We start from the raw sequence: 13,845 nt of genomic DNA, 5'->3' as shown, positions 1-13,845 counted from the left end.
ACCTCCTTTCCATTAGGAAAACCAAATTTACCGAATAACGAGACGTCAAAGACGTAATTGCGACTCGATAGCATAATCCAAGTGAAAAGGATTATAGTAAGAAATATGGTTTGCGATTGTGAGAAATTATTTTAAATATTAATTAACAAGCAAATATAGAATCGAAATCATTAGTAAGGCTGCATAGTAATACGAATTATTTAAGAGAAGTTGACTTGTTTTTATCTCTTTCTTTGAATTGTACAATATTCTTTAATATAATTATTCATATTATTTTTTAAGATTGCGCAAAATGGACACTATGTATTTTTAAGTTAAGTTGGGGAATTTGAAATAAAAGTCGAACGTCCGAAAAAAATATACTATATAAGAAAGTCCGGTGGCACAGTCCTATATTTTAAAACATTTTCAATGATCTATTGAAGTAAAAAAATAAAAATTGAAAAATATTTTGACAGGCTACTGTTACGCGGTATATTCATGTAAAAATATCAGTAACCCATTTAACACTTATTTCTTCGATTGGATTTCCATACTTCTTTAAGGTTGATCTAATCTTTCAATTCAAATACCAAAACTGAATTTTATGGTTTTTCTAAAGTATAAAAAACTAAGAAAATCTCGCATAGAAAGCTTGTACAAAGTAATATCATAATATTGTAGTTATTGCTTCTGAAAATATATTTTATTTTGAAAAATGATTACTACGGTAGCATAGATCGATCTATATTGCTATATGGATCGATCTGTAGAATCAAGATTTACTATTATTTCAATGACAATTATCCGTATATAAATGCGACTTTTCTGTACATTCGGCCAAAAACGCGCTTAAAATCGAACTTTGCATACGTCGTATCAAACAATACCGTACAATACATGTTCAGGAGAGCGATTCTCGTCTCGTGTGGCGTTGTGCCTGAGCGAAGCAAGGGATAGTCACACCAGACAAAAATCTACTTTCCTGCGTTTATTTTATAATGTGCGATTTAATAAACATCTATAATTCTTGATACGTACTATTGTACAAGTTTTCTGAAAAATCCTTACAAATATTTTAAATTGATTTAATGTAATCCCTAACTCCAGCAATATAATGCGGTATAATTGTAAACTCAATAATTATTTATCGGGGAAACAAAACTGCTGCGACAATTGATATCTACAATTGATAATCATAGAAGTTAGACTAAATTGTAGATGATTTGTCGTGCACAATGTGACTTTAGTGTGGTCGGAATACAGAACATATTAATTGTCTGAAAGATTTTGGTTTGGTCACAGTTTTATGGTAATACCTAAAATTCACATAATACTATTTTGTGAAACGAAGTAGCAAAAAATATTAGCACAGTAATTGAAATATTTATAAAGTTGGAATTAGTCAAAAAATTGGAAATAAATTTCAAGTATTTTTTTTCAGTTATTTTTTCCATGATAATTTCCTTTGTTACAAGAAAAAGTCTTCGCGCTCTCTTTGCTTTAAAAGCATTACTTCCATTCAAATCCCTCTTGCACTTCTTTTATTTTCTTATACTTTACGACTCCGCCGACCCACTGGTCTCTAAAATACACGGAACTTTCTATTATAGACGTTGTTCGTAGATAAAAACTAAGGGAAAAAACATTAACCTAGCGTTATACATGTAACCTCTATAAAGTAAAAAAAGGAAACTCTTTAATCGAAAAAAAATGTGGCGTTTTAGATACCTAGTCTTATCAACATGAACGTTCGAGCAGATTAAGCCTTGTTCATAACTAAACTTATTTGTGAAGTTATGTATAGAGTCTGTTTAGACAAATCTCTACTATCTTTATAGAAGCTTTTAATTAAACCACTTTTTCTCATTAAAAGTGGAAGGATATACTTATAGAAAAATAACTGCAATAAATTCAATTTCATCATTCGTTTGTTCGTATACCGGAGTGGAAATATCACTGCTTCAATCTCTCAGCGTTCACTATCCAGTAAAAAATATTAACTGGTAATCGTAGATTAAGAAATCAAATGAACCTTTTAGTACCAAAATGAATAACCGAGTATAATAAAAGCATTAGCTTCGTAGTGAAAATGATAGACGGTGAAAAAAAATATCGCCGCAGCTCCCCTCACACACACAAACACAAGTCGCTTTCTATTTCATTGTATTTTAATATCTCAAGACTATCGCACTAAGTCGTAATTTTCACGTTACCAACGAATTCACGATTCATTATTTCCAATCGAGACAAGTTAAGGAAATAGGCGTTGGCGCAAGCTGTGATCGAATCAACCGAAAATGAAGTTAAAGAAAATAAAAAAGATAAGTGTTTCGTCGCTTTAGAAAAATATCAAAAGTACGTCCGAACGCGCAGAGTTGCAGGCTTGAAAATGCGACGGATTAAAGGCCAAAGAGAAATCAATTGTTTACCAAAGCTGCCATTGTACAAGTGAAAGAACGAATGCATTTAGGAAAATTGATAAATTAGTGAGGGACGACGCGCGTCCGTCCGTGAGCTATGATTAAGCTATGATAGCATGTTAATGAGGGAGAAAAATAAGAAATTACCAAATCATCGACGATTTTCTACTTGTTTACAACAAGCATTTTATTTGTCAATTGGTTACAGTAATGAAATCATGAAAAATAAAAATATTTTCGAGCTATGCTAAATGAGAAATGAAAATTAATTCCGAAGAAGCCATTTGTCCCGAGCTTCAATTTGTTATTATATACGATGCTTAATGATATTCTAATATTTTTATGCGCATCTATAGTTCCATTTCATTTTCTTCGTCGCTATTTTATTCAATTTGGTTTGATTAACGTATTTAAACGAAATTTTTAATGAAATTATGAACGCATGACATGACACAAATTAAAATTGCTAAATCGTCATGATATAAACGGCGATGAAGTTTATGACATTGGACTATAGTTGAATTGTTGCTATTCGTAAGATTGTTGTTATATCACTGTGATTGCGTGCGGGTTTAATTATAATTGTCAAGTCTTTGGTAGGCTCGTATCGATTTATACGGTATATATTATGTTTCTATAAAATTATTTACAACTTTTTTATTATCGTCTCTGATGAGTTAGATAAAAATGGTTTTATTTTAAATTTCTTACTTCATCCTATCACTTTAACAATAAAACAATTTTGATGAAGATTATAATCGATCAAGACTACCAGGGCTAAAAAAGGATTTCACCTAAAACTATAATTAATAAATGACAAAAGCGATCCTGTAGGCGCGAAAATTTTGTAAAAAGTTTCGCCGCCATTCATTATAAGTCCTTGATAAACGAAGTAAAACGAAGAATTCAAATCATTGAGTACGCGAGTGTATAAGCTATCACACTACGAATGTTCACGCTATGAACGATATTGTAATTAAAATTGCTGAGACTCTATAACAATTATTAATTTTAAGGATTATACATACTTGAATGTCTGTAACAAATAAAAGATATCACGCAACCAAACAGATAAACTGTGACTACGATGAATAATTTTCAATAACTATTTAGTTACATTTTTTATAGTATAAACGTTTATTTGAGTTTTATATTAAAATTTCATTTTAAACTTGAGCAAGGTAATTTTCAAGCAACACATTAGTACAATCAATCATTGAACTATCGCACAATATTTGCTAACACGAAACTTATTTCGAAATGATTCAATTTTTTAATTGAAAAATTACATAGAATGATGGAATGGAAAAACTCAAAAAAAGTAAAAATCTATAAAATTACGAGATAAAATTATAATCCTTTAGTCGATTTCGGGCATAATTAATGATGAGATATCTCATATGCGCATGTAATGTAAACATTTGTCTCAAAAGTCCAATAGATTTTTAACTGACTTAAGGGAGTATGATTGGACTAAAAACTTGCGTAATGACCGTCACAAGCTTGCTATCGATCTCCATGCTTAACCTCCAAATTTTGAAACATTCGTAATCGAAATTATTCATTTTCTATTTTTTTAGGCTTTGAATGATATCTTTAGGAATGGAATTAAGTTCTGGAATCATTTTCGGTTCTTACTTTAAATTTTTTTTAGAATTTTTCCATTTTTCAATGTTTTATAAAACAATAAAAAGTGCGCGTTTCTATAAGATTACATCTCATTTTTGATCGCTAATATAACATTTTTGAAGTTATGAAGAGTCATGATATTTGAATCACAACTTCTGAGCTGAAATACTCTTATCCTCCAAGAGTTAAATGAATCTTATTTTTGTTTCTGATAGTCATCGTACTCCCTTAACAATTTCGTTTTGCGTCGTGTAATCACTGCAAGGCATTGCAAATAAGGTATTGAGTCGTAAACAAGCTTTTGTATCATGACGATCAATTCTATTGTCTTTTTACTTTTTTTATTCCAGTCATTCCATCTCTTTTTCTCAACACAACTAATTTTACTTTTAAAAAGACAGTAGCAATTGTTATAGATAATATAGTTAAGAAAATCGTAATAAATTATATTTCATTAGAAAATCTTAGTTAGCGATATGTTATTCAAATGAAATCGATTATGTGTACATAAGATTGATAATGTATGTTGGGATAGGAGCGGTTGTATACCGCGCAGTGGGACCAAGGGTAGGCCGAATGTCTGTTAGCTCCAACGGGGGTTGCACCGGTAAGCCTCAATCCTAAAGTCAGATTACGCTTATTTGCTATGTAGGACGATAAACTTGAGTTGTAGTAGTAGCAGTATGTATCCAGTTTAATACTAATACTCAACATACCTCACATTTTATTTATTTTCACGATTTTTATCGTGCATGCGTAACGTATTTTGACTCTGTTGACTCGATCATGTTCACTGAAGTATTTAAAAGGGAAACATTTTGTAAAATATTCACTAGGCTATTATATTCACTTTGTGTGTTCTTATACGTACCAAGACACAATATAAAATTATATATTACTGGATACTACTTTTCATTACAATTGCTCTTTAGACTCTCATAAAAATATCCCTAGAATATAAGATTGTAGCAAGACATATTTCAAAATTACATAATATCATTGTAAGAATAATCATGGAATGCTTAGGATTCTGAACATCAGGTATTAGTATAAATGCATCCTTAATATCATTCTTAGAGATTGCTATAAATTAATATTAATGGTTAGAAACACATTTGAATCGATTTCGAAGGAGAGGACCCGATTTAACTGGATGAAATTCAGAAAAGGTAATACAATTAAAAGTATATAAGACAACAAATGCGTTCCTTTAAGAATTGTCTCCTGGAATTCGATGTTATTTTCTTGATGATCGCATTTCTCTAGTATTATAGCGATTACACGCGACATTTGCCCGAAAAATCGGCCAGATTTTTCTCTCGTTTCGCTATCATCTTCGCAGAAAGAATCGCGTCGAAAGTTATTCGATCGCATCGAAACAGTGCGACTATTGCTTCGGCAATGAAAGCCCAACAATGTTACACAATGAGCCAACTCCATATGACGCACAAAGCACTGCAAAATGTAGAAGGTAGTAGTTTTTTAAGTCCATTGAAACTGAAATAACCTTTAGTGCATTTTCTTCTTTTCATTCCTTCCTCCTTTCCTCATTTCCGGATACAACAACGAATGAGAACGGGCTTAGAAAAAGAGGACAAGAGAAAAGAAAACGGGAATACTTTCACGAGCCAGTCGAACAACCCCTTCGTTCAGCTTTCTTTCTCTCGCTCTCGCCTACTCTCACTCTCACACATACATAGAGAAGCGTATCTTCTTAGCGACTGGACCGTGAAATCGTCTTTTCCTGCCATTTCTTTGATTCCGAAGATGAAAGGATTTTTGTACGTAATACTTGTCGGGCCGTCAGCTTTATACATAATCATCGTTGACTTTATTTTCGATAGACTAGTTCAGAAAGCACATATTATATTTGCTTTATCAGAAAGCTTTATTCCTCATTTACTGAATCGTCGATCTTCCAGATTTCTATAATTTATAGTTACATTCTATCATTGTGTATGTACATCATTTTTAATGTACATTGAAATAAAGTAATATTTTCAGTTGTAAATTGAAAAATCACTAATTAAATTTGCCCGGTCATTATCTTTTCAAGTACGTCGAAAATAGAGTGCGATTTGTTTTATAATTCATAATCATAGTTTGACATTGTACCGTTGTTGAATAATTGCTTAGCTCATAAATTATAGAATTTATTTTTATTTCATTGTAAAATACGCTTTCGATAATCCTCGTATAAGAAAATGTTTAAAATAACAATTTTTTATTTTTATATCAACCCATAGCCAATTTTTTTAAGAAAATGATTAAATGAAAAAATTATTTATTTTTTAACGTCTGAAAACTAAGAAATCTAGAAGTAAAACCGAATTTTATTAATTTATTAATTTTTGACTTGGTCACTTTGAAATCCCTATTTATTTATTTAAAAAAAAATAATAAAATACGCAAATGGAAAGATACATCCCACCTCAAACATAACGAACAACAGAATGATGTGATTGACTGGAAAATCTAAAACTGACAAAACAAAACAACGAAGACTACTCAATGAAGAAGAAGTATCATCTAGGGGCGAGTAATCTACCATCTACCTAAGCCTTCTGTCTCTTACATTAGAAACAACGTCGTGTACACTGTGTTGAGTTTTATACACATAGAATAGTGTTTCATCCGCGGGACGATTTCACGAGATATTTTGTAATCTGTCGTAGTAAACTTTATTGAATAATTATATAGAATAAAAGAATAAGTTATTACATAAAGTTTGCATCGCTATTTACAATTAATTCAAGAATTTTCGGCCTTGCTAATAAAGCTAATAGCATTAGCAATTTGTAGTAACTTTTATATGTTACCTTTTGAAATCTGAACTAATTATTAACTGTACAATATTAATAACAATGTGGACTATTTTAGTGCTTGAAACATTTTTGATCCAAAAAAAAACTCCCAAGTATGGCACATATGTAGTACAAAATGATACTTATTACCTCACCTATCAAAACACCTAAGATTTCTTGGCTTGTTATCTCTGAATCGTCCTGCGGAGACGAAAATTCATAGTTCATAGTAGAATTCAATTTTATACCATAAATAGGTCTGCGAAGCTAAATAAATTATTTGATATTAGAACGTGACTGTAGTTTAATTATATAAGCCTATCATTTGACTAACTTTGTTAATCAAAGTGTATACAGCAGTTTAAATTAGATGAAACTGCGATAATAGTGTAACGCTAATTTAATATATGTTATCCATTAATTATGTATCATCGTTTTAGGTAATCGATTGAACCATTTATATGACGTGTTTCATTAACACTACTATGTTTTATTGTGTTTAAAATAGCAATTAACAACAAAGAAATTGTAGTACAGGAGCGTCATGTTAGCAATGGCGCATTAGTAAAATCCATGATGTGGCGAGGCTTTACTTTGTAATTATAATTACAAAACCTAGTCCCGTCCATGAGTTTTTTAATAAAATAGGCGTTTAGAATAATAGTTATTTTACTTTTCTTTATGTCGTAGAATAGTACACTTACTTATTTTGAGTAGATAGTTACGATATATTAACATGAGTTATTCTTATATGTGATGTGTAAACTAATTGTGCATAACACGAAGTTTGATAATTATACATTTGATAATTGATTAATAGTTGAACAGTACTGCATCGCTCATGACTTTTATAGGCGTAGAAAAACATTGAATATATTTATTAAATATATTTTGATAAGATTGATCGAACCGCTGTTGATATTCCGTTACAAATAGCACTAGCGATAAACTAGAATAGAAGATGAGTACCGACATCTTAAATTAAACGTGTAGCATAGCATTTTTGAATTTTCAAAATTATCACAATTAAGTTATGTGTGTGAGTGTGTACGGTATAGTAAAAATCCTATAAGAAAAAGAAAATAAAATACAAACAATTATTCTCTGAATCTTGTTTTTGAAATATTGCACTAGCTTTTTTGACGAGCTTCTGTTGCTAAACTATCCACATTCACAGCAGTCCAATGTGTTGTTTGCGTGCAATTACTTTTTTAACTTTCTTTTCATTTAAGGTCGAAACTCGTTGATCTGTCGTGTAGAGACGATTAGTCATGAAAAAAAATCAAATAACTTCTGAATGCCTATAGTAAAGAAACAATGCTATCAGCATAGCAAAGACTTTTATGAACTCCTATAAAGTCGGCTTTTCTCTCGATGCATACTCCCTCCTCGAAAAAATATATAAAGACTAAGATACGCGAGGCGGTACTTTCAAAGCAAAAGGAAATGTTCGGAAATCTTTGGAAGGCTCGAAAGATCAAGGGTTTCACAAATTCGGCGCCACGAGATAAAGATAGACGGTGGAACAACGGTGCACAGTCAGCGTCGCGTCTCCAGAGATTTTTTGAAGATCTTTATACACGTATATATAGACGAAGATAGTGCGCGAGTAAAGCCTCCAGCGAAGATGCATTTCCCTATATTTGCGAATATACTGACGCAGACACAGATACACAATACCGCCCGTCCTTATCTGCTGTCTCGATCGACCTTTGCGTCAGGCGCGCGCACTCGAAAATAGATGAACTCTTGGCCTACATTCACACTGAAGTCGTAATGCAAATCGACGTAAGAATACCAACGATGCGCCTATGCCGCGTCGAGCAGCACGATCAAATTATATTTTCGCGTCGATCGACTGATAACACGAGCACTTGTCTTCCCGAAGTTATTTGTAGCTCGCGCGCACGAGCAAAATCTAGGTTTTCGTGCGCACTCTCCGGAGCGACTATTGAATTAGCACCGCTTTCAAAAGATGGTCAGTTCGAAATTAAGCAAATGAATTAACCGCGAATTTATATTCATGGCGACCGCTATTCTTATTTTAGCGTCATACGCTTGACATTCATTTATTGCGTTGCACGCCGAAATGCATTGCTGCAATAATCATGAGATCGGTACGTCGTAAAAAGGAGGCTCGTGCATATCCGAGACTCGTATTACCAACTATTTATCGCTCGCGCCAATTCTCATCGACGCGATGACACCCGCCTCGCATTCCCTATCACCTGTATAATGACAACTCATTTATATATCCGAGCCTCGCTCCAAGCTCGTTGACATTTCCAACGTTATGACTACGACATTCGATTTCCAACTTCCGCTTATATTACGAGTCGAGTTGTTAACTGCCGCATAACCCTCTACTGTGCAAGTCACGCTATCTACGAATCTATGCGACACTTCAATAAGTGACAATACAGCAGCTTATAACGCCTCTTCACGTTGCTTCCAAGATCAAATGTGTCATAGATTATTCAAAACTTCAAAGGTTTCTCTAGATTTTTCAGTCAAAAATACATAAAGATACTTTATTTCTTTTTATACTGCTGTCCATACAATCCAATTTCTAATTACATTAATCAAGCATGAGAGATTTTCTTATCTAGTAGATTGTTCAATTCGTTTCATGTATATCAGATTTCACCTTATTTTCAGTCTAATGTCATACACAGGCTTCATAATTTTAATTTTGCATGAAAAGCTTAAATGGTATTTTTATTTGAATCACAGACTGCAGTTTTTTGAATTTCTGACGATTTACTAGGGAAAAACTTGAATGCAGAATAGATCTGACACATTTGTTCTAGCGTACTAGGAAAGAATATGTTACAACTGGCGAAATCGCTCTCTTTCTCTCTCTACGAGACTCCAACCTAGCATTCACACGATTTCTGTTTCATATTCATAGAGCAATTCGAGCCTACATTTATAGAAATAATTTAGCATTCAAAGAATTTTTGTTATATAAACATAAACAATTGATACATCATTTCATATTATCGAACCAGTAAAATTTATAGCTTCATTCATTTAAAAAAATGTTCAACATTAAAATCATCAATTCATAATCATTTGAAATTAACTGAAGTAATATAACATGTTTAAATCAGCCGTAGATTTATAATAAAATTAGTATATTCTTCTATCTAATAGATCAAATCTTTAATCTGAATAGAATGCTGTAGCTTCAAATACAATTTCATATTTGTCGTTCCTAGAATTTAAAAAGTCACTAACTATCAACACATTGGACTAACGCGAATCCTCAAATTTTCAGTATTCTTAAATCATTTTGCTATTCATTTTGATTTTAACAAATATAGAGTGTCAAAATCGAAAGATTAGAAAAAAAGAATCAACAAAATAATTTGAGAGAGAAAACAAAAACAAGTAATAGAAACGATTATGATAAGAGTTTTGTGTTTCAGTGGATCTTACCAATGGGCAACTCACTCCTAACAACAACACACCCTTGCTAACGCAAGCACTTTCTGGTACGTTCGAATATCACTTCAATACATGTTTACTTTGATAGGTGCTCAATTTGCATTTATTTAGAATAATTTGCATTTAAAATAATTATATCTTCAATATTAAAGTTTTGTAAAAATCAGAGAAACGTATCTGAAATCCTTTTTTAAACGGAAATCATATGTTAAATCTTAAAGCACTGCAACAACATGAAAATCGAAGCATTTCATTAAATTTGAACTTGCTTATGGCGACGATCAGCCAGTCCTAATCCAAATAACAAAAGCGTGTACAACGAGAACCCGAGAAAAAGTTCCGCCGGAACAAGCGGCATTATTTACGAGCGGGCAAAAGTACTTAATACGACCAAAGAAGTCTTTCAAAGCGTACCGGTAGAGAGGGTGGAGGTAGCGGGATAGAGAAGGGTGATCGTCCATCCACGAACACACATATACGTATTGGTTTCCATCGGTTTGTGCATACGGGTGGAGAAGGGGAGAGAAGGGTGCGGGTCGGAAGTAGTAGTCACGGCGTCGCCGATAAAGCCTATCCTCCTTCCTCTTTCGATATCGGACTTTTCCCATGCCATCCGCAATCTCCTCTCAAATAAATCAAACTTTCGAATCGCGCCGCCACCTTCGAGACTCGCCAGCGGAAAAACTTTGTAACGCGCGTTCGCAGCCCTGGCACTGTCAAGAGTTTAAAAGCCGAATGGGTTTTTGGATTGCTCGCGATCGCTTTGCCCATCCATATCAACTCACGCTCCTCGCCCTCCTCCCTTTTTATACGACCCGCGGAGCTCTTATAGTCCTGAATATTGCGCGTTGCATTTTCGTATTTATCCGATTCTTTTGCGGGTCATTTGCTACGGTAGCTCCTTTTCTATGCCGCGTGCTTTTTCTCCGCTTTTCTCCACGAGAGAGCTGATTGATTATTTCTACGCTACTATACGAAATTGCCCTTACTTTTACAAGCAAAGTAACTTTTCTTTTGACATTCAACGATGCTACAACAACAATACAACCTTTGTCAATTAACCTCAATAATTTATGCTGTTACGTTCAAAATTGAAGTATTTGTATGGACTCAACGTATAGTATCCTTTATACCTTGTGCACCAAACATCCGTAGCGTATCCATCTACTTTGCATTGTCAACAACCCTTTAATAATTCAAATACACTCACTCGTGCTGATTAACTAAGCTGTAGCGTCAATATGACTTTCGAGAGCTTCTTTCCCCACGCACTCGACGTGAGATATTTCAGGACATCACGTGTTCGGCTGAGTGATATTTTGTGAATAGCTGATGCGCACGATAATATCCGCTCATGCACCTATGAAACGTCGATAACGGGTTGGCTGTTTGCAACAGCTGCCTCACAAAAGAATTGCTTATCGCTGTTGTTGCTACTGTTATTGTTGTTGTTGTTGTTAATGTTCTTCTAAAGGTAAAAATTTATACAGCACTGCTGTTACGCACGATATACGCTTTCACGGTTGTTTTTCTTTTCGATATTGAGCGAATGAGAAAACTTTTTCATTTAGCCAAACTGAAACTAATTATTTTAAATGCAATGAAAGTTATATAGTTTGACGACACTAACAATTTTCAATGTCATATATACAAACATGGTAATTAGCAATTGATTAGCTTTGATTACATTGATTGAAGATTATAATTGGAAACAAAATTACGTTTCATCATAGAGGGTTTTCCACACAATCACCAACCAAATTGATTTGATATTCTCGACTTAAATTAAAATTTCTGTTGCGAATAAACCAGAATATAAATAATCTAAAGTATTGTTACATCGATAACTAAAGTTTTTTAATTAAAAAATCATAGCAGACAGTAATGGATGGCGATGTGTTGCAGTGATGAACAACTATCAGGCGGCAGCGCAGGCCGGCTTCCCGCCGGCGTCGCCCCATGGAGCCGGTGGCCACGGCGGTCCTCAGGGCCGCTCTTTCCCGGCGGCTAATTCACCTGGACCCATCGACATGTACAGTTCGAGCGCTGCTGCAGCAGCGGCCGCAGCTGCCGCGGATTCGGCGGTCGCGAGCTACGTTCAGGCGGCTGCGAGCCCGCAACCGCCCACCACCGCCTTCCCAGCGATTGCAGTTTCGCGAGCTCCGCTTAATTACAGTCCCGTAAGTTCTTGCTTTGTTTGTCTTACAATATCACTCAAATATATTTGGATTTCTTTTCCAACTTTATTTTTAAAGAGTCATCAATACCAGCTATAATAAAATGTCAGCTGGGTATTCATAAAAACTCCCAATAGTGTTGGCCTTGCAGTGAACAAAGTGAAAATCCGAAGTGAAAATAAAATAATGTCTATGGCTTAACGAGCGATCAATTTTTTCATTAGTTTATTTTTTGCAAATTAATCGCAACGTTCTTCCAATAATTTTTGGCAAATTGCTTTCTCTCTGCTAATTATATTGGAATTAATCTTTTTCAATCACACGAACAGATTAAAGCAATTAATTTTTTGGCTTGATGGACAATGATTATGATTGCTTAAAAGGCACAATATTTCTGTCAATTTTTTATTTGCATTCTCACATAGTAACATTTATATAGAGAAAACTGAACGATGACTTATTATCGTGAATGCACTATGAAAACAAATATCTTGTTAAGGTTAATAACCGATGACATTGCAATAATAATCTGACGTATTGCACGCACACAGCTCATGATTCCGAAACTCATATGCACATAAGTGTCGGGCGATGCCCCGCCCATCTTCGATAGATGGAACCGCACGATAACCCTCTAGGGTGGTACACCTCGTTCGTATACCCTTCATGGACGAATCATTCGACTGTCAACGGGACTGCACTTCAATTAGTCAGGAGTGTTCTTGTGTCTCTGTTCATATGTTTTTCTACATCCACGCGGAACGCGTACATAGTTGGTTCGCTATGGGGATATTTTGAGATCACATTTTTGTTTTTTTTTTATTTTGTTTAACGTCTCTCTATCTATGCTCCATCGGCGCTAATCATCGATGGAGGCTGGCAAGGTGTTTGAGAACAAAGTACATGAAACTTTTTTTCAGTGGTGCTTGTATCAATCAGCAGAGCTGGGAATCGAACCCGGGCCCACCGGGTGCGAGTCCGTCGCCTTACCGACCGAGTCATTGCAGGCCCTATTCACATTTTTGTTGTAGTCACCTCGGCACTCACTTCCATTGAAAATATTGTATTTTCGCAACACAAAATTACTTCTGCGTAATTCTTTTCAAAGGCCGCAAATCCGCGAATTTATATATTGTTCATTCATTGGCAGATATATTCTTTATACAAATAATATAGATTAGTTGCTAATTAAAATTAATGTCCTGTTTTAGGGTCCTCTGATACCAGCGGCATTCACTAACGGCTACCATTGAGCCTTGATACGACCTAACATCAGGTAAGTATCCACAATGAAATTTTCATTTAAAACTTCTTTCAATAAATTTAAATTAAACAGAAAAATTTGGTATCTGTTGAAGTAGTTAAGAAAAGTCAAACAACTGC

At 34.1% G+C, this 13,845-nt stretch overlaps 1 protein-coding gene across 1 annotated transcript in view; it reads left to right on the top strand.

Moving 5' to 3' along the window:
• The window catches only part of LOC131673919 (RNA-binding protein Musashi homolog Rbp6-like), a 96,509-nt gene that overhangs the window by 71,769 nt on the left and 10,895 nt on the right, over positions 1–13,845 (top strand). Inside the window, exons 7-10 of the mRNA XM_058952310.1 lie at positions 4,567–4,638; positions 10,267–10,332; positions 12,191–12,465; positions 13,674–13,738. Coding sequence (XP_058808293.1) covers positions 4,567–4,638; positions 10,267–10,332; positions 12,191–12,465; positions 13,674–13,715 — 455 coding nt within the window. The 3' untranslated portion in view covers positions 13,716–13,738. The remainder of the gene's footprint in view (positions 1–4,566; positions 4,639–10,266; positions 10,333–12,190; positions 12,466–13,673; positions 13,739–13,845) is intronic.

This window comes from Phymastichus coffea, unplaced genomic scaffold, assembly GCF_024137745.1.
Source record: "Phymastichus coffea isolate CEN01 unplaced genomic scaffold, Cenicafe_Pcof_1.1 PCOF00204, whole genome shotgun sequence".
NCBI lineage: Eukaryota > Metazoa > Arthropoda > Insecta > Hymenoptera > Eulophidae > Phymastichus > Phymastichus coffea.
The sequence above is the reverse complement of the archived record's forward strand: the minus strand, read 5'-3'. Positions and strand labels throughout refer to the sequence as shown.